The 21352-nt window shown below is 36.4% G+C and overlaps 1 protein-coding gene across 1 annotated transcript in view; it reads right to left on the bottom strand.

Annotated features, from left to right (window-relative positions):
- LOC108704143 (CD109 antigen-like) overlaps positions 1-21352 on the bottom strand; it is a 62291-nt gene that overhangs the window by 19619 nt on the left and 21320 nt on the right. The window contains exons 9-18 of the mRNA XM_018240551.2: positions 19394-19496; positions 16733-16842; positions 11979-12209; positions 10157-10258; positions 8711-8773; positions 6800-6979; positions 5538-5690; positions 4155-4175; positions 2639-2699; positions 642-741 (exon numbers count right to left, since the gene is read on the bottom strand). Coding sequence (XP_018096040.2) covers positions 642-741; positions 2639-2699; positions 4155-4175; positions 5538-5690; positions 6800-6979; positions 8711-8773; positions 10157-10258; positions 11979-12209; positions 16733-16842; positions 19394-19496 — 1124 coding nt within the window. The remainder of the gene's footprint in view (positions 1-641; positions 742-2638; positions 2700-4154; positions 4176-5537; positions 5691-6799; positions 6980-8710; positions 8774-10156; positions 10259-11978; positions 12210-16732; positions 16843-19393; positions 19497-21352) is intronic.

Genomic DNA, 21352 nt, shown 5'->3' on the forward strand with positions numbered 1-21352 from the left:
AACTCATCACCCAAAACCTTTCATGATAAAGGATTTTTAAATCACAGAAAAAAAAGTGATTGCCAATTGACTCAGTCTTGAAAGTTAATAGGGGACATTTACAACTGCCCTTATGAGCAAAATCTCGCTCCTTACTGCTCATTTAAGTTACACTCTTATCAGGGTAAATTTTCCTCTAGGTGAAGTGCATTGTCAAAACAATAAAACCCAAAACTTGACCGGCACCCAACCATAACCCACATGAGTCCAACTTCCATGTTCCTTTTATAGTCCTGCCCGAAGGCGCACGGCTATAAAAGTGGAAGTGGAATCCGGCAGTGTAAGGTGGCGGGTCGGGGAGAGCAGGATGAAGAGCTTGACCACCACCCGCAAATGGGGCTGCGTGGTTGACACAAACCCAACCGACCCGCAGGCCTGCACATCACTAGCGGACAGTGCCTGCAGGGGCAGGTTGAGGGGAAGGCTGGGGGCTTCTGATTGGCCGCATTTCATGAATATAGGTCTGTTGAGGCAGGAGAGCTGTACATTATTAAAAACTGGTAAGATTTAGATGTGTGATTATGATAATTTGCACAATGCCACATTCTAAGCATATTTACTAATATTTAACAGGATACATTAAAAAAAATAGAAAAAACTACCTGATATTGCTTTGTTTCCAGATTATGGTCTCAGAAAACCGTTTTATAGCATTAACAGGCTGGGTTATTGGATCATTATTTTCATAGGGAGAATTGATTACTTGTAAAAAAAAAAAAACATAAGGCATGCATGAAAATAAATATACATTTTTTAAGTTAAATTTAAAAAGTTATTTTAGTATAATTTATAACAACTAATGTAATCAATAAACAGAATTTTACCCAGAATGCCTTTTTATGAAACTGGAATTGCATTATAAATGAAAAGGTTTTTTACCCATTCATTTTGTCTTTGACAGTAACACAAAGAAAGGTACAGTATCTTTTATGTATAAATAATGGGTTTAAGGGCTGTGGTAGGCTAAAATGAGGGCCGGCTAGGGTCAAGGTGGGACGGGGGGAGGGGGATGTCTCGGCTTCCAATGCCCTTGGGTGAGTCTATGTATGATCTAGTTTTTCCTGAATGCTAGAAAATTGCACAGCTCTGCCCGTCTTTATGCTTTTTGCGAATTGGCATTGAGAATACATTTTCGCAAATGACTCAAATGAGATGGGTGTTTGCGAGAGTGCGCCCACTGTGCGAGGTTGTTGTGCGTGAATATAGTGTTGACAGTACCTTAAATTCACAATTTGCAAAAGTGTTTTGTGCGTTTATTCTCCACCATCAAAGTTGTGGCATAATTCAGTCGCAGAGTGTGCACATAAATATTCAAAATTTGCGATTTTTGACATATTTAAAAAGCTCTTATAGATATTCGCATTGTGAAGAAAAAAATCGCAATTCTGTTTGCACCACACTTATTCAGCTTAATAAATATAACCATGTGCAGGGCAAATATATTCACTTTGCGAAACAATCTGCCTTGCGCGAAGTTTATAAATGAGCCCCCTTGAGTTTTATTAAAGACAGCTGTTTTGATACGATGCAATTGATCCAATAGTTGCTAATATTCCACGAATGCTATTGAGAAATGTATCAACTAATGCAGCAAATTTTATGGGGCTGATTCACTAAGCTCGAGTGAAGGATTCGAATGAAAAATACTTCGAATTTCGAAGTATTTTTTTGGTACTTCGACCATCGAATTGGTTAAATTCGTTCGAATTCGAACGAAATCGAACGAATCGAACGAAAAATCGTTCGACTATTCGACCATTCGATAGTCGAAGTACTTCCCCTTTAAAAAAAACTTCGACCCCCTACTTCGGCAGGTAAAACCTACCGAAGTCAATGTTAGCCTATGGGGAAGGTCCCCATAGGTTTGCTAATCTTTTTTTGATCGAAGGATTTTCCTTCGATCGTTGAATTAAAATCGTTCGAATCGTTCGATTCGAACGATTTAATCGTTCGATCGAACGAAAAATCCTTCGATCGTGCGATCGAAGGATTAGCGCTAAATCCTTCGACTTCGATATTCGAAGTCGAAGGATTTCAATTCGAGGGTCGAATTTCGAAGTATTTTTAACTTCGAAATTCGACCCTTAGTGAATCTGCCCCTAAGAGTCCAGATGCTCCTAGATCACTGAGCTGTCAGACTGAAACTCCAGAGACAGGAACATTAAACTTTAAACTTCAATTCTGGAAAACATGGTCATAATTAAAACATGTAAAACAACTGAAGTCTTTATTTTTGGTGAACAATCTGAAAACAACTGAACATGAAAAAGTGTTCGGAAGGTAAACAACCCCATTTAATATAATGTAGACAACAGTTTTTTAAGACGTATTTAAATATAAAGAACCTATTTACCGCCTATTTACCAGTCAGGTTTCAATGACAAACTGAGAGATAATTTGTTCAATGATCAATATAAGCAAACTCCTTTAGAGGATAATCAAACAGTAAATGCAAATTTAGTTTTAGGTTTGTCAAATTTTCTATATTTTCTATAACTGCTGCTCACATAGCAATATATTCCTGCAGTAAAATAATTCAGTCTTATATTATTATTGGCTAGCCATACAGCTAAGCTGAAAATAATATATAAATGCTCACCTGGTGTATAGTCGCTATATGCACTGGTGAAACTGCCATCGGAATATTGGTTTAAATAATCCTGGATAAGAAATGTCATATTATTTAAGCATTTTACACTTGTGCAAAATAATCCTAATATGCTGTATAACCTTAAAATCCTACTCCTGACCTTTTGACAGAGGGAAAAGATTTGGACTAGAACAAATAGTTTACTTTATAAATAAAGATTATAAAAGGGCATATGTTATACAGTTATAAAATAACATACATTGTGCAGAGCTAAAAGGGATATAAGAGAACAATTAAAGGTTATAGAATACTATGTATTATATTTTTACATTTTGTGCTTAGAGTACTGCCCCAAAAACATAACAGATCAAAAGCGACAAAGATCTACACCTCAGAACATAGATTTACATTTTAAAGTATTCATATTAGAGGGCTAAAATAGAAGTTTGTGGAAAGTTATAGTAGTATTTGATGTTTTTATGGGCATTGTTTCCTTTTGTTTATTGTTCTGCTTATCATTATTTTATTATCCCAGTTCTTACCACTATTTATTTAGGTTTCTGGCAGCTCTGTAAGTAATTGTGTTTTATACACTTGCCTTATATACTTTGAGCTCCCAAGCCCCACCCCAGATCCCACCCACACCATAGTTAAAAGACCACACAGACATCAGTGCTAAAAACGGTAAACGCTCCCCACATAAGTTATAAAAAGCCATTAATGGTGAGGGCCCTCATATAACTTTAAAAAAAAGAACTGAACTGGTGACTTCAAGACTTCATCTAGGCTCTTTTCACAGACTCAGAACTTCACCTTCGGCTCCTTTTGTGGCTTTGGGTCTTTTCCCGGCTTTAGGACTTCAACTTTGGCTGCTTTCGTGGCTTGGGGGCTTTTCATGGCTTGGGGACTTCAACTTCAGCTCCTTTCGTGGCTTCAGCTCTTTTCGCGGCTTCGGGACTTTAACTTGGGCTCCTTATGTGGCTTCGGGACTTCAACTTCAGCTCCTTTCATGGCTTCGGATTTTCTCGCGGCTTCAACTTCGGCTCCTTTTGTGGCTTTGTGGCTTTTTGCATCATCGAGACTTCGGCTCTTCTGGACTTCGGCTCTTCAGGACTTCGGCTCTTCGGGAGTTTGCCCGGTGTGTCACCACTTTGGCGTTGTCAAGGGGGACCTGGCTATTTTGAAAAGTGCAGCACAGCTGGGCCCTCTTTAGGACTGGGCCTGGTACAACAGTAACCCCTGTGCCCCCCTGATGGCGGCCCTGCTTGGGGCACTTTCTCACAGTTCACAGATCATGCTTAGCATATATTATATGATTTCAGGACTTTCCTTGTCTTTAACAGATGCATTGATGTGTTGTGGAAGGTACGAGTGCTGAAGGACAATCTCTGCTTTCAGAAAATTAGAGTAACATAAGCAATATGTTACCTCGCAGATATTGAGAAGGCTACTGCATGTTTGTATATACACATGCACTTCTTTATGGAAAATATATACTGTACATATAAAAAAGTAAAAATCTTACCCATGAATATATATTGTCCACCTGGAAAACACAAATATAAAACCTTACAAAAGCACTACAGACAAAACATATTTTTTATGTTCATAATATAAATAGTATATCTGGGACAATATAGATTAAGAATGAAGGCCAGTCAGGTTATCTTGATAATAAACATGTATTAGTTGAGCACCAACCTTTACCACTTAAGAAACAAAAGGAAAGTACTAAAAGACTTGAAAGTACAAGTATGGGATCCATTATTTGGAAACCTATTATCTAAAAATTATGGGAAGGCCAGCTCCCATAGACTCGATTTTAATCAAATAATTAAAATAATTTTTTTTAATTATTTCTTTGTTTTTAGGATTAATTTACAGTGTCAATATTGGGTCCTTATTTCTGAGGGTGTTTTTAGCCCTTAGAGCAATTGCTATAGTTTTGTAATGTTTTAGGCTGGGCACCACTAAATAGACTTTAGACATGCAGTATGCTCCAGTTGTCCCGTTTCTTATTCCTTAAGCCTGGCAGATGTCTAATAGACCCCGCAGCCTATACATTTGAAATCCAACCATGGGGCAAATTCACTAAACGATGACTTTTCGCCAACGACCACTTCGCCAGGCGCAAATTCGTTACCACTACGCTATCAGGTCTGGACTGGGACTCAAAATAGGCCCTTCCATTTCAAGTACACAGGAGTCCAACCAGTCCCCCAGTAGTCCACTCCATAGTGACTGTCTATGGCATCTTACAGCAGTAAAAGAATGTTGTAGTCAGTAAAAGAATGTTGAAGTCACCTAGAATGAAAGATGGTGCTTCATAAGAGCAAAGTTATAGAGAATGGTCAAAAAGGCACCAGGTAGGTGATATATAACTGTAGCATAGATTGAGACAGGTAAAACAGGCATTAAATATATATTTCAAAGACAGTGAATAAAAGGAGGAAAACTTAGACTCTGAAACAATCTGGTGGAGAAGAGAATCTCAACTCCACTGATATGACAATCTGCAGCTCTAGGTGGACAAGAGGGTGACAAATGAAACAGTTCCAGCAGAGTTAAGAGGTTAAAGGATTTAGAAATAAAGAAGTCAGGGATGGGAATGAATTTATTTCAGATAGTTTGTTTTAGATAGCGCATGAGAAAGTTACATGCGTTTCTGTGAATAAGGTTTGATGTAATTGCAGCATGAAAAGTCTCTGTAGCCACAGAATAAATAAAATAATGCCATAGTATAGGAATACCACCCCCGCCAAAAAAAAGCTTATACACTATAACATCAAACAGTCAAAATTAAGTGAAATATTTTTAGGTCTAGGCTGTTGCCGGACAATTGTCATTATTTTGTACAATTCACTGTAATTCTAATAATTTAAAATTAAAATTAAATACAATTACTTACTTTGGCAGCTAGAGTGTTAGTATTTCCTGACAGTATGTCATTTATATCAACCACTTTCACATCCACAATAGCAGGAGTGTCTCTGATATTACTGATTGTCAGAGTAACATTTTCTGATGGCTCTGTTTTGTTTGTACTCCATGACAAAGCAACCTACACGTGTAAAAATAAACATATAACTGTCAAGACTGTAAAATAATAAATTTCAAAGGAAGAGCTGATAAAGGCTTACTTATGCCCTTTTCACAGGAACAAGAAGAGTAGTTAAAGGTTAAGTTCTGGTAATACCTAGAGTCCCATTCCAACCTCATATAAAATAAAATAGTCATGCATCAATTACAGATAGATAAATCAACAGACCAGTAACGCAGGGACCATTCCAAATAAGTCTACAGATGTATTTAAAGACGCAATCCCATTATCTCCCTACAGTGTCAGGGGGAAGGACACTTCTTGGCTTGCAATAATGTTTTTAGACATAAGGTGGCACCTAGAAAGTAATGTGAACAAGCACTTTAGGAATTTTGCAGCTCAATAAGGTTATGTTTACATTCCTTCTGGCTTATCTAGTCCTTTTTGGACTTGAGTGGACTTGGTGAACAAATTTGAGGTGATGACTCTGTGTACTGTTGTTTACCTGTATTAGCAACACAATATGCACAGGCATCCATCAACATAAGAAATGAATGAGAGTGTGGGGTGGGGGAGGGCCAAGCAGAGTTTTGAAGCTAATTGAGACATATTTGATCCAAGGATGCACCATATTCAGAATTTGGTTCAGGATTTGACCAGGATTCAGCCAAATCCAAGTGCCTGGCAGAACCCAATCGGAATACAAAATATCATGTGACTTTTCATCACACAAACAAGGAAGTAAAAATGTTTTTACTCTTTTTTACTCTCTTTCCAAATTAGGGTTTATATTCGGTATTCGGCCAAATCTTTCACAAAGGATTCTGGATGTGTGAAGTTAATGCCCAGTGGGCAGGATTTATTTTTATTGTTTATGTTTTTTTATACTCAATTGGTCACCAATTGTGTCTGAATAAACTGCCATAAAGAGAAGAAAGTGTCTGTTATGGATCCCACAAGCTTACATAAAGGAAAACAAAGCAAAGCAAAATAATATCTAAAATATATAATTTGTTGAGATTTTGCACAAACCATATGAAACAATAAAAAAACTACAACAACTATTTATGGGATTTGTTAATATTGCATGATCTATTGAACAAGAATTAAAAATTACGTTGGTACTTTACCCTGTTGCTGTTGATGCGAATTGTCTTAGTTGCCGATATAATATCATACCAATAAAAGTTATTAGGATTAATATAATACACATTGACTTGAGCAATGGGAAACCATGAGTTTTCAGCAGTGAGAGTAAACGAGGAGCTGCTTGACTTTCCAGTGGCTACAAATACTCCTCCAGCCATTACCTATGACGAAAAAATATTTGCGATATGAAAAATACTTTAAACTTAAGTAAACTTATTACAGATAAATAACTAGAGCACCTTTGTCAATCAAATTGCAAGTAAAGCTACAGTTAGTTGCCATATCACATATATACTATACTGTCTGTGTGTGCAAATGGATGGTGCAGCAATGGTGCAAACAAATACATACATAACAAAGCAGTACTGACACTCTGAGCAAACCCAACCTGGAGAGGGCATACGAATTTTGTTAAATGCAAAATGAAAAAATAACTGTAGCTAGTTCTAGTAATTATGAATACAAAAGGAAAATGTAAAAATATCCTACACCCCACCTTTTACTTGCGAATTTGAGAAACATTTGTACACAAGCAAACTCCCAAAAATGCACTTATATTTTAATTTAAATAGCCTGTTTTAGTGCATTTTGCTGTATGTTTTAATAAATACTTTTTGGACTTCCTGGGCCCTCTCCTGTTTTCTGCAATCGTTTTGTTTTCTTCTGAAACGGCACAGCACCTATGGAGGCACACCCTAGCCTTTCTCCCCCACTCGATTCCGCCCGGCCGACGTCGTCACCAGGCAGTGCTTGCGCAAATCCTCTAGCATTTTCTGTCCCCTCCCCTAGGCAATGAGCGCCAAGCAGAGAAGCACCGGGACAGCAGCTTAACACCAACCCTTCATCTAAGCAGGAAAAAAGCTGGCAAGATCCTATTTATTTGATAAAATGTGAATAAATGCTGTGGCTATTTTACAACCATTTCTGTCTCCTGGTTTCATTTAGGTATATAATAAAGGGATTCAGTAGGATAGCTTTAGGCTAAGGGTCAAATTGAGGAGTCCCCCTATGATTTGGAAGGCAGAAAGGACTGAGCACTGCTGAGTACAACTGACTGCCGAGAAATTGCAGAGACTGCTTGCAGACATAAATTTGGTATATTGTTGCATAAGGTGATACTAATGGGAGTGGCTGAATACCTACACAAGAGTTTTTTGTACAGTTCTGGTGCTTTAAAATAAATACATAAAAGATAATACAATTCCAGTTTAGGATATGTTATTCAGTAAAATGAAGTAGAAAATCCATTATCATTTTCTTTTGTTATGTTATAATGTGGTATCTTAATAGGGATCAGCAAGTTTTGGAGGTTTGTTTTATATTATTCCCTGCATCTATTATCTATATAAACAGTGCACAACAGTGTGCATAGTTCTCCACAACAACAGCTGGGGTGCTGTTGTTTCTGCCATCCAATGAATTATAGAAAAAAACATGGCAGCTGTTGTGGGATTAAAGAGCTACATACAGATGTGCAGAAACAATATATAATTGGAGCTACTAATTTAACTATTAAAAGTTAATAAATGCAGGAAGTTACACAGAGAAAAACTGTAGTTTGATACTAAACAATTACAATAGATTCGGTATTCAGCCAAATCATTCAGCCAAATCTTTCACAAAGGATTCGGGATCGGCCAAATCTTTCACAAAGATTTCAGGATTGGTCCAAATACTAAAATAGTGGATTCAGCACATCCCTATTTTGATCTGAAAGGTATTGAATTAAAAATGACTCCTATTTTACACGATTTTACATGGTTTAATGCACTGTAAAAATAAAGTGTATATGCCCCCTTTAAAATCTTAAAAAAATTAAAACTTATATTGAATACAAGTTGAATCCAAGTGCAACTATGCAATACAAGTATTTAAACAGAAATAATACATACCGTATAATAAATATATTCAACTTCTGGTATGATTCCAAGACTTATGGTAAATGGAATTCCAACCTGTGTGGTACAAGAATAAATGTAGATTTAGGGGCAGGTTTATTAAAGGAGAAACAAACCCTTAATAATAAAAATCCTACCCTACCAGCAGAGTTCACGGCGATACCTTCGGTAATCTTCGGAATGAGACTGGCAATTTTCGTGAGTTTTGGCCGCATGCGCAGTTGTCGCGAACCAGAAAATTGCTCCAACTGCGCATGCGCTGCTTCACCGGTCTCATTCGGAAGATTATCGAAGCTGCTGAAGGTATCGCCCATGAACTCCGCTGGACAGAATCTGCATGGAGGGGTAGGTAAAGAGTTAGGGGCTTTTGCTCGGGGGCAGCTAGGCTAGGGGGGAGGAGGGAGGGGGGTCTATCTAGGGTAGGAGGGTAGGGGTTTTTTTTAACGGTCTATTTCTCCTTTAAGGTTCGAGTTGGTTTTCCACAAAAATTCAAGTTTTCAAGTTGTTTTTTGTGGTCAAAACACACATTTTTCGGTTAATAAAAACTCAAATATTTCTATATTTATTATACCCTGACCATGGAAATAGCTTGAATCCAAAAATACACCTCTAAAACCTGTCATGGTCATGTAGGAGTCAATGGCAAAGGTCCTTGAACCATTTTAAGATGTTAATAGCCTTCATGATGTTCGAGTTTTTTTCAGAGGGTTTTGCCTGAAAACGTGATCAATTTGAATGAGTTTTGTCTCGCTGAAAACGGGATAAATTCACGTTTTCCGGTTGTTAACCCAGAACTCGCTGATTGGAGTTTTTCCCATTGGAGATTTTTTTAATTAGAAACCATTCAATTTGTGAGTTTATTCGAGGTATATAATACTCTAAAATTCGACCTTTGATAAATAAACCCCTAAGAGGCCTAGTTATCAAACTTTGAATGTGTGAGGTTTTAGAGTTTTTTCTACTTTGAATAAACTCACAATTTTAAAAAAAACTTGAGTGTTTGCTCATTTATTAAAAAATCAGAATATAAAAAACTTGATTGAATACAATCGAGGGAAAAACTCAAATACCTTGAATTTGTCAAGTTTAGAGGCTTTAAAAAATGTAATTTTAAGAATCGAATACTTGAAAATTTCTAATTCAATAATGGCTTGAATGATGCCTAGGACAACTCCCATAGATTTCTACCTGAATAAGTCAGCTTTTAGAAGTTTTACATTCAAGTTTTTGTGCTTAAATAAAAAAACATTTGAGTTTTTGAAAATATAATTCAAATTTTTTCTCGAGTTTTTGTGCAAAAACATTTGAATCATGACAAAAATGTGAATCCGCACTTTGATAAGTTACCCCCAAAAGGTTTTGACCTTATTTATATATAAAGAAAGTGTATAATCGGCAATATTTGCAAAATGACCTGACACTACAGAGAATTATCATTACCTGTACAGGTCTGTCTGGAATTTTGAAGTAAATAGTAGGGTTCCAATACCAGGTGTATGGTGTGTACATGCTCCAGCTTTGAGTAGAGCCTTTATAATTACCCTAAAACATAAGTAAACTTTTTAAATTGAAATTAGCACATTTTTACTTTCATTATCCCCCCTTACACTGCATAAATACATACTCTTTAAATCACCCTAAAACATTTAAAGGAACAGTTCACTGTAAAATTATATTTAAGTGTGTTGAAATTACATTGAATGTCTTACTTTTGTAGTTTTGAATACAGGTATGGAACCGGTTAAACAGAATGCTTGGGATCTAGGGTTTTCTCGATAATGGATTTTCCATAATTTGGATCTTCATACTTTAAATCTACTCGAAAATCATGCAAATATTAAATAAACCCAATTGGCTGATTTTTCCAAAAAGGATTAATTATATCTTACTTTGGATCAAGTATAATGTACAGTTTTAATATTACAGAGAAAAAGGAAATCATTTTTAAAAATCTGGATTGTTTTGATAAAATGGAGTCTATGGGAGACAGCCTTTTTGTAATTCAGAGCTTTCTGGATAACCTGTTTCCGGATTATGGATTCCATACCTGTAATCACAATTGTTTGATGTATAGTTGTCCCACCTGGAATTTATCTGCTATCAGGTTGTAAGAACTTAATTAACAGGTAGCAGTTAGGAAGTCAGAATTGAATATGAATAGTATGATGTCGAAACAGAAAGATATGCACGAAAAGATAAGAATCACAATAAGAATAATGAAACTTAAGTCTCACAGTTGCCAGAGTTAGCATTTTCATTTGCAAGTTCCAGTTACAAATTTAGTTCATAATTCTTCAGAGCAAGGAACTCATTCCAACTCTTTATTCAAACTCCTAGAATTTATGTATTTAAAATATAGCTGTATGCCTGTTTGTGTTTACAACTTCCAGTACAGTACAGTAGGCAGAAAATCAACACAAATAATTCAAAAGGAATACAAAATTAATAACAAGTACCATGTGAAAAATTATTCAATATATGTCCATCTATAACTAAAATGTATTTAAAGGTTTTTGCCAATGTAACCCTGGACTTTTACCATGTTTACAATAATCTTTTGTATACTCATATTCCAGATATACATACACTGACTAATTTTATTACAAATCTATAAAAACACAGCCCATCCATTTTCATAGGAAATAGGAAACAGAATAGCTACAGATATTGAGTTAATATGCAGAAACTTTTAAAATGAAGCTGTTCCTAAAGGGCAACAGTTACTGATTGTGCCCCTTGAAAGGTTTTACTCTTTTCATTTTTCCATTAGTATGCAGACTCCAGTATCACTGCTCACATCATACCTGGAGTGCAGGGGGTCTGCTGTAGTTGTATGACTACAAAAGCCTGTAAGGCATCAGTATGATCCAAAAAAGGATAGAGGCATGGGACCTGTTATCCTGAGTGCTCTGGACCTGGGGTTTTCCAGATAATAGATCTTTTTATAATAAGTAATCATTTAAACATTAAATAAACCGGATTGTTTTACCTCCAATGAGGATTAATTAAAGCTTAGTTTGGATCAAGTACAAGTACTGTTTTATTACTGTTTTAAAATGGAAATCATTTTTAAAAATTTTGATTATTTTGGATTTAATATAATTATTTGGATAGCAAGTCTATGGGAAATAGCCTTCCCATAATTCTGAGTTTTCTGGATAGGGGGGTTTCTGGATATCTAATCCCATACCTCTACTTATTTTTCACTACTATGTGCAAAACAAATTACAATGGGTCAGTATTAGTCTTTCTTTATACCCACCTCAATAGAAAAATAATAGTAATAATAATAATTATAGTAGTAGTAATTATAATAATATTGGTTTTGATATGGAATTTCAATGGTTATAATTCCAGATTCTGACATGGTGTAATTCCTTGTAACGTCGATGTAGTTATAGTAGTAGTAGTAGTTGGCAGTCACTTTAATAAGAACAGGAATATTTTTTTCCTCTTGTGTTAAAGGCAAATCATCCGTTCTTTGGATCTGAATCTAAAACAGTGAAATATTAAAGCGATAATTATTATTTTTCTAACAGCATTCAAAGTAGTCATTCAAAGTAATCATCTATATAAAAGAAAATTCAGTTTTTGCACTACCGTTCATTTTTTTTCTGACAATGTTGCTAAAAACTAGTGATGGGCGAAATTTATTCGCCAGGCGTGAAATTCACAGCAAATTTCCACTGTTTGCCGCCGGCAAATAAATTCATGGAATTGGTGTGAAATTCGCAGACAATTCCGACGCCGGCGACAATTTAACATAAGCCCGTTGACTAATACGCGTCAAATGTCGCAGGCATCGGAATTGCATTCGTGTTTCATGAATTTTTCACCCGTTTCACGGAAAAATTTGCGAATTTTGCGGTGAAGGGAAACAGGACAAATTTGCTCATCACTACTAAAAACAAATAATAGTTGTGAATGTGATATTAGCAGGAGGGTTGTACCTTTCAGTGGTACACTATGAACACATCCTCTGTTATTTCCTTATCTTATGTTATTTGATTTGTCAGATTGCTGTGTCACACAAAATCAAATAGCCAAAAAAATCCAAAACTGTGCATGTCAATAGCCAGTATTTTTTATCATATGTTTAGACAATATAGCTGCCTTGCTGAGAGGTGTTGCAGAACTATACCTCTCAGATGCTCAAAACAGGATTTCTGGATGCCCAGAGTTCTTAACCAAAATAAAAATATAGTAACAGTGAAAAGTACTTGCAGTACATGCTTGGTGAAGGCACATTCAATAATAGATCATATCCCACACTTACACTCCCTTGAGGTAGACTTGCAAGGAATCCCACTTCAACTCTGTGACACCTCTTGGAAAGATACCTCCTATCTAGCTCAATCTATTTGACTTACACTTCTAGGGGCATATTATGCTGTGTAAAAAATGGCAGTACAATACACCACAATTCACATTACCACACATCGGCAGGCTATGCGGTTTTTCTTAGAGTGACTTCCACCGGAAGCAATGGCAGCATATCTGGCATTCACATGGCATAAAATTACACACACCTTCATACATTTGCAATTTATTTTACACAGCATAATAAATATGCCCCCTAGAGTGCACTTTGACAGGAGCTACAACTACCACTCTCTAACACCTCATTTACTGTTTTTAACTCGATTGAGTTCTTTCATTGCTAACCAATAAAAATGATTACTGCATACCTAACTATTGTGTGGTTTATTGTCTTTTACATTGGGTACCATAATCACTGCTGCTGCAATTCCCAGGGAGTTTTGTGCCCACCAATACCTGGTCCTAGCCCTGGGTGGGGGCACTTAACTTATCCAAACAACGCAATTCTCCAACTAATTGGAGGCTTGGGATCTTTACTGTTAGCACCTTAGTGTGGCCCTGAATGATTGTGCCAGGAAACGGTTACAAAATTATCGTGGGGAATTGAGACCTCATGCTTCCATCAATATAAGGGCAAGACTAGTAACATATATTCTTATGTATGCACAAATTACAGACAATCACAGGCAGATTGTGGCATTTCTGGCCACAACTACCTGCCATGTTCTAATAAATGTACCAGAAGCAGGGGTGTAACTACAGAGGAAGTAGACCCTGTGGCTGCAGGGGGCCTCAGGAGGTATAGGGGCCCCATGAGGCCCTAATTCCTATATAATTTCAATAAATATAGGTAAAACAGGTCAACCTCTTAACATTTTGGGGGCCTGAAAAATTATTTGCTGCGGGGCCCAGTAGTATCTAGTTACACCACTGAGTCCAGAAGTTATTGTGCTTGTCTGGCTGCTTTACCTGAACTCACACAGCAGAATCATTTAATCCACTACCAGCCAGTTTATCACACATCATCTTGCAGCCTAACCCATTATTATAATAGGTCTAATATCCCTTCAATGATGTCTGACAAACTCTCAGAGTTAGTTATAAGTTTTGTATAGGATTGTTTGGCTCAAATGTTTTCTCATAGCTGTAATCTTGCACCAGTTAGCTTCTAGTAGTCTCTGCTAGAGTCGGCTGCAGCACGAGAGAAAAATCACACGGACGAGGGTGGTGGCGGGCCCGGCTGCACGGCCCGCACCAGGGCCCGCCCCCACCTAGTTCTGTTACTGGCAACTGTAGTCATTAATGCTCCCTAAAGTCTATGTAGTACAATGTGTAGCCTTGGTGATTAGGGATAGTGACACGAATTTTCTGCCAATTACCGCATTTCGCCACAAGCAAATCAATTCACTGGCAAAAAATCCGCTGCATCAAAAAAAAATATTGGCGCACATCAAAATTAACAAACGCATAAAAATTGACTTTAATGCATTTGGACCAAATAGTTGCACTATTGTTAGTAGTGTAGCTCGCGTCAAAATTATTTTACCGTTGATTGCGTTTCGCAAATTTTTTGCCGTGTCGAGGCACAGATTTGCCCATCTCTAATTAGGGACATTGTATAATTAATACTGTCATCTGAACTGCGAGCCCAGCAGCAATCCAGGTGCTGTCATACAATAATATAATTAGAAAATAGAATTTTGCTTAAGCTGGCCATAGATGTTGAGATGTTTAAAAGATCCGATCCTCATCGTGAGACCACGATTTTCCGATCGTACGAATTGACCATCAACTAAAAAGACCGATTTGCCAGGAAAACAAAGGGGAGCTGCCTGCTTGGCCCTGCAAACATAGATAGATTGCACTGGGACCGACAAAGATTTTTTGACCTGGCCAATCAATTTCCTGACAGATGTCGGGCGAAAAAAACCTGGCTGGTAAAAATGATGGCTGATCCCAATTTTATTATTAGGGAAAAAAGTTAAATATATAGGAAGGCCGGTATTTTTTTCCAGAAAAGGAGGTAACCCTACCCTGGGTGATGTTTGTCCAATCCAATTGTGGGCCCTAGGGACCACTTCGTTTTTGGCAGCTTTTATCGGCCCGTGTATGTCCACCTTTAGTCAGCCACTCCAGACAATGGGTGAAATCCGGACAGGTGGCATTCCCACATCTCTGGCTAAACCTATTATGTAGTAGTTAAACTATAGCTAAGCACATTATAAAGAGAGTGCAAGATTATAGCTAGAAGGAGACATTGGAGTCTAATAATTGTAGACAAAGCTTATTACTGATTCTGAGAGTTTGGCAGATGTTATTGAAGGGATATTAGGCCTGTGATGGGTGAGGCTGCAAGATAATAAGTGTGATAAACTGGCTGGTAGTGGATTTAATGATTCTGCAGTGTTAGTTCAGGCAAAACAGCCAGAAACGCACAGGAACTTCTGGTACATGTATTACAACATGGCAGGTAGGTGTGGCCTGTCCCATTATTGCTCTCAGCTTAGACAGGAAGAGGGAAACAGGAATGAATCATAAGACAATGGCAAAACAGCAGGAATGCCCTTAACCAAAGTGGCAGAGTACTACAATAAGAAAAGCTATATCACCTAAAAGTATCATATTGTTTTGCATACTTTTCTTTCTCTACAATCAATATCAGTGCAGCATTATATTTTTCAGTCATTTGTAAGAACTTCCAATTAGGAACCTGTAGTGTTTAACAGCAGCCCTTTGTGACTTTCGGGGGCATGTGCAGTAGATCCTTACCGGTAAATCCCTCTACTGCGCATGCGCCACCAAATGCCAGCGAATACAGGAAGAAGAGCGCACGGGCGAACATGGAGAAACTCAACAGGAGAGGAACTGCACGGAGGGGTCAGTAACAAGTTAAGGGCATTTGCCAGGGGGGGAGGTAGGTCGGGGGGAAAGGAGGGGGGGGCAACACAGGGAAGGGAGAGGGATTTTAGCGCCGAAGGGGTTGAATTCTCCTTTAAGTGATGATGCAGCCATGTGGATCAGAGCTGGCAACTTTTCATCTTGTTTGTTATATGGCAAAAACTTTGTTCTTATTGGTTCAGGGATGTGACTGACAGTATTGCTTTACAGAATGATATTTTATCTGTTTTGTGAAGCTAAGCTTTCATTTTCAGGAAAGAATGAATCTTGTACTATAAAATCTTGCTTTCTGTCACAGATATCTATTTTGTCATTCAAATCTAGCTTGACATGCACTAGTTACAGTAGTTACACTATTATATATTATGTCCAAGTTTTATTTACATAATTCATTTGTAAGTAACTCTACACATAAGTGTGTCTCTTACATGGAGGTTATACATTTGTGAGACAGATTGCCTGTTAAAATGTACAGAATGGAGTTTGTGATATTATGACATCCTTTTGTGCACTAACCAGATTTTGTTCTCATTCTTTAATATAAATAAGTCTTTTTTATATTACACATTAATTCACATTAAAAAAAAACCATATAGCTGTACATAATACATATATTCCAATCTATATTACTATATAAATCTGTACATATAGAAGTTTATTCTATATGTTATACTGTATATACATTTCTTTCAAAATATTAGAATATGACCTAGTATCTACAGTAGTATAATACTGTACTATGTGTCTATACTATATTCTTCAAAGCACTGTAGAATCCATGTCTTTTTGTTAACCTACCATTGCTGTAAAATTGTCTTTATGCGTCCAATTTCCTGGTTGACCAACAACAAACATCCTGTACTCAGAAGTTGCTTTCTTAATATACCATGAAGTAGTCACTGTTTTGCCTGGAAAAAAATAGTTATTACAATATTGCATTGATTTTATTTTTCAAGTCCACAGAGGCTAACTATTTATATACTAAAGCATTTATTTTCTGAAATATTTATGCACATTTTCTGCATATGCAACATTTCAGAAAATGAACATGATGGTTAGAGTATACAGTGCCTTGCATTAAGCTTTTACCCAGCGGATGCTTTTCCGTATTTTGTGATATTTCAGCCTAGAATGAAAATTGTCTGGGTAACTTGAAAAATAGAGGATGCAAAGTATATGTTAAAATACTGCAAAGAAACCTGTTTCATTATCCAGAATGCTTGGGACCTGGGGTTTTCTGGATAATGGATCTTTCTGTAGTTTAGATCCCTATACCTTCATTCTACTAAATAATATTTAAAGGGGAACTATAGCGAAAATGAAAATTTTATATAAGCTTCATCATATTGAAATAAGAAGTTTTCTTAATATAATCAATTAAAAATTATGTACTGTTTCTGAAATAATGAAGTCTATCTTCACTATCCCTCACTTTCTGGATCTGTTTCTCTTCATTCTCTCTTCATACAGGAGGTGGGTGTCAGATATTCATTGACAGTTAGATCCAATATATCTTATAGGGAGGCCTCTTTTGCTTAGAAGATGTATTAGTGCTCACTCTATTAAAATCACCAGATATCATGTCTCTCTACATGCAGGATTTGTGCAAAAGGCAGTTATTTTGTTAGATTTTGTTTGTACTGGAATCAGTTATTTGAGTGAGCTCTAATACATCTGCTAGGAAAGGAAGCCCCCTATAAGATATATTGGATCTAACTGTCAATGAATATCTGACACCCAACTCCTGCATGCAGAGCGAGTGAAGAGAAACAGATGCTGAGAGAGGGATAGTGAAGATAAACTTGATTTTTCCAGAAATGATGCAGAATATTTAAATAATTGTCTCTAGAAAGTTTCTTTTTTCAGTATGATGAAGCTTATATAAAATTTAAATTTTTGCAATAGTTCCACTTTAAACATTAAATAAACCCAATAGGATTGTTTTCCTTCAATAAGGATTCACAATTTATTATTTGGGATCAAGTACAAGGTACAAGTATGGGACCTGTTATGCAAAATTCTCGGTACTTGGTGTTTTCCAGATAACATATCTTTCTGTAATTTCGATCATCATACCTTAAATCTATTAGAAAATCATGTTAGCATTAAATAAACTCAATAGGCTAGTTTTGCTTTGAATTAATTATATATTTGTTTGGATCAAGTACAAGGTACTGTTTTATTATTACAGAGAAAAAGAAAATCATTTTTAAAAATTTGGATTATATGGATAATACGGATGGTATGGGAGATGGCCTTTCTGTAATTTGGAGCTGTCTGCATAACTGGTTTCCACATAACAATTCCTATATCTGTACTGTTTTATATATTATATATTATAGATAAAAAGGAAATCAAATGGAAAAAATGTAATTATTACTTGGTTAAACTGGAGTCATTGGGTATAATGGATCCCATACCTGTATGAGGTACTTACTTATTATTTAAATTTTGAATAAAAATTTGCCTGACATAATCTGCTCTTTTGTTTCTTATGTGAAACACTTGAGGGGACAGTGAAACAAAGCAGTAGTGATGGCCGTTTAAGTATACAAAACCAGGGATAGCTTTAAAGAATTTGCTCTCCTAGACCACATGGCTCGTCCCCTTAGGGTAGTTCGTCCGTTTATCCATTGGTTTTCACACAACACTGCACTTAACATATACCTTACAGCAGTGATCCCCAACCAGTAGCTCGCGAGCAACATGTTGCTCTCCAACCCCTTGGATGTTGCTCTCAGGGTCCTCAAAGGAGATGCTTATTTTTGAATTCAGAGATTGAAAGCAAGTTTTAATTGCATAAAAACGAAGTAAAGTGCCAAGTAAAGCCTCTTGTAGGCTGCAAGTCCACATAGGGGCTACCAAATAGCCAATCACAGCCCTTATTTGGCACCCTAAGGGACTTTTTCATGCTTGTGTTGCTCCCCAACTCTTTTTACATTTGAATGAGGCTCACAGGTAAAAAAGGTTGGGGACCACTGCCTTACAGACTTCCCCTGACCCAGCTCCCTCCCCCAAATGGTGAGTCATGACTCCCAACAGCAACATTAGTTGCCAATTGCACTCAGCGTCTGTTATCCTCCCCATATTCTGGGTCTCATAGAGCATTCTGGGAAAAAACCTTCCCTCTAGTGCCACAAAATATGGCACTATATATGCTTTCTGTCTTGCATTGATTCTACAAGCTTTTGCAGACATTGAGAAAACATATATTTGCTTTGTCTCCTCTTAAATAAGCCGATAGTTGCTGCATGTCACAAATGCACAGCTTAGAAGGGAGTGTTGTATTGTTGGCGCCTTGCCGTACTGAGGGTATTTAGCTGGAGTCTTCTACACATTGGATCTAAATAGGTTTACTGTAGACCTTGCTCATTTGGGTAGAGGGTAAAGACAGTGTTCATTTCTGTTTCCACAATAAAAAAATGAATGTGCATTTTATATCATTGCATATAGGAATACCTGTCTTTTCCTCTGTTACTGAAGCTGTTAATATCAATCTCCCCCAAAATGGACACTTCAATACTTCATTATTGGAGAAACTGAAGTTTGCAGATCCATATATCTTTATTCAAGAAGAAAAACAGTACTGTAATTACAATGCTTTTTATCAAACGCAAATATTTTGTTTACATGGATTACCAGCAAATAAAGTATCAACCCTGACCCACACAAACTACTTGTAATGGCATTCAATGAAGGACATATGGTGTCAGTCACACTAGACTGCTGGTAATATAATTATGTATTGTTTGCCACTTACCCAACATGACTGATAAAACAGGCTCTTCCTGCACTGCTGCAGTCAGATATATACTGTAATGTGTATATATATATATATATATATATATATATATATATATATATATATATATATATACATATATATATATACATATATAAAAAATTGTAGAAAGGACCAGCACTCCGTTTTCCAAAAGAGGGTCGAAACTGTGAGTTTTGAATAAATCATTGAACTTTTTACAATTGGTCCTTTCTACAATTTTTTATATACTTAAACTTGACCAAGCACCCGGCAAAAACTACATGTGAAGGAGTGCGGGTATCATCCACGATTTTGTTATATACATATATATATATATACATATATATATATACATATATATATAGTCAACTACAAGAGGTCCTCTGCACTCAACCCATTATCAATATATTTAAGACAGCGACATTTTGTGCATACTGCTACTAAAAAATGCCTTACCCTTTAAACAACACAGGGATTGTTTTTCCATATATTGCAATATATTTAAGCTGGCCAACTACGTCAAAGTCATCCCATATCTGGCCAGTCCTACGCTTAATTTTCATCTGATTCATTAAGAATTCAATTGCTTAATTATACATTTTACAAAGGGACTAAGTTTTACCTGCAACTTACTAGCTGCTTTCAAAGTAAAACTCCCAACCTTGGCTGCCCTTTTATTATACACCAGTGGGATCACCTGACTATAGCTGGGAGGGGTGGGAGCTACAACATGGAGCTGGTCACTGCTCCTGTATAACTATAACAAACAAGGGAAAGTTGTGCTCACAACTATATATATATATATATACACATACATTGAACTGAGTCTCACTTCTTTAATTAATATTTTAGAGCTTAGGGGCAGATTTGTCAAGGGTCAAATTGCGAGGGTTAAAAACCCCTCAAATTCGACCCTCGAAGTAAAATCCTTCGAATATCGAATTCAAAGAATTTTAGCGCAAAGCTAAAAATCTTTCGATCGAACGTTAAAATCGTTCGAATTGAACGATTAAAACGATTTTAAGTCATCGATCGAAGGATTTTTATTTGACCAAAAAAAACGTAGAAATGTGCTGGGGAGGGTCCCCATAGGCTAACATTGCACCTCGGTAGGTTTAAAGTGGCGAAGTATGAAGTCGAAGTATTTTTTAAAGAGTACTTTGATTATCGAATGGTCGAATAGTCGAACAATTTTTACTTCAAATCATTCGATACGATCGAATTTGACCAATTCGATGGTCGAAAATCCCAAAAAAATACTTAGAAATTTGTATTTTTTTCCATTCAAATTATTCACTCGAGTTTAGTAAATCTGCCCCTTAAAGTCAGTGCTTTCCACACACAATCTCTTCACAATGTGACTTGCAAAAATAAAGGCTCCAAATTAGTTTAGCACCAAAAATAAAAGTATATATAGTAATAATATTTAATACAATGAGAATACAACAAATAATGTGATATAGACTTGTGTGATGTATGTGATGTTTTATCCTGATTAGGGAGCATAACTGTTCATAGTGTATATATATATATATATATATATATATATATATATATATATATATATATATATATATACACATATATATATATATATATACACACTATGAACAGTTATGCTCCCTAATCAGGATAAAACATCACATACATCACAC

This window comes from Xenopus laevis, chromosome 5L (genome assembly GCF_017654675.1).
Source record: "Xenopus laevis strain J_2021 chromosome 5L, Xenopus_laevis_v10.1, whole genome shotgun sequence".
Classification (NCBI taxonomy): Eukaryota; Metazoa; Chordata; class Amphibia; order Anura; family Pipidae; genus Xenopus; species Xenopus laevis.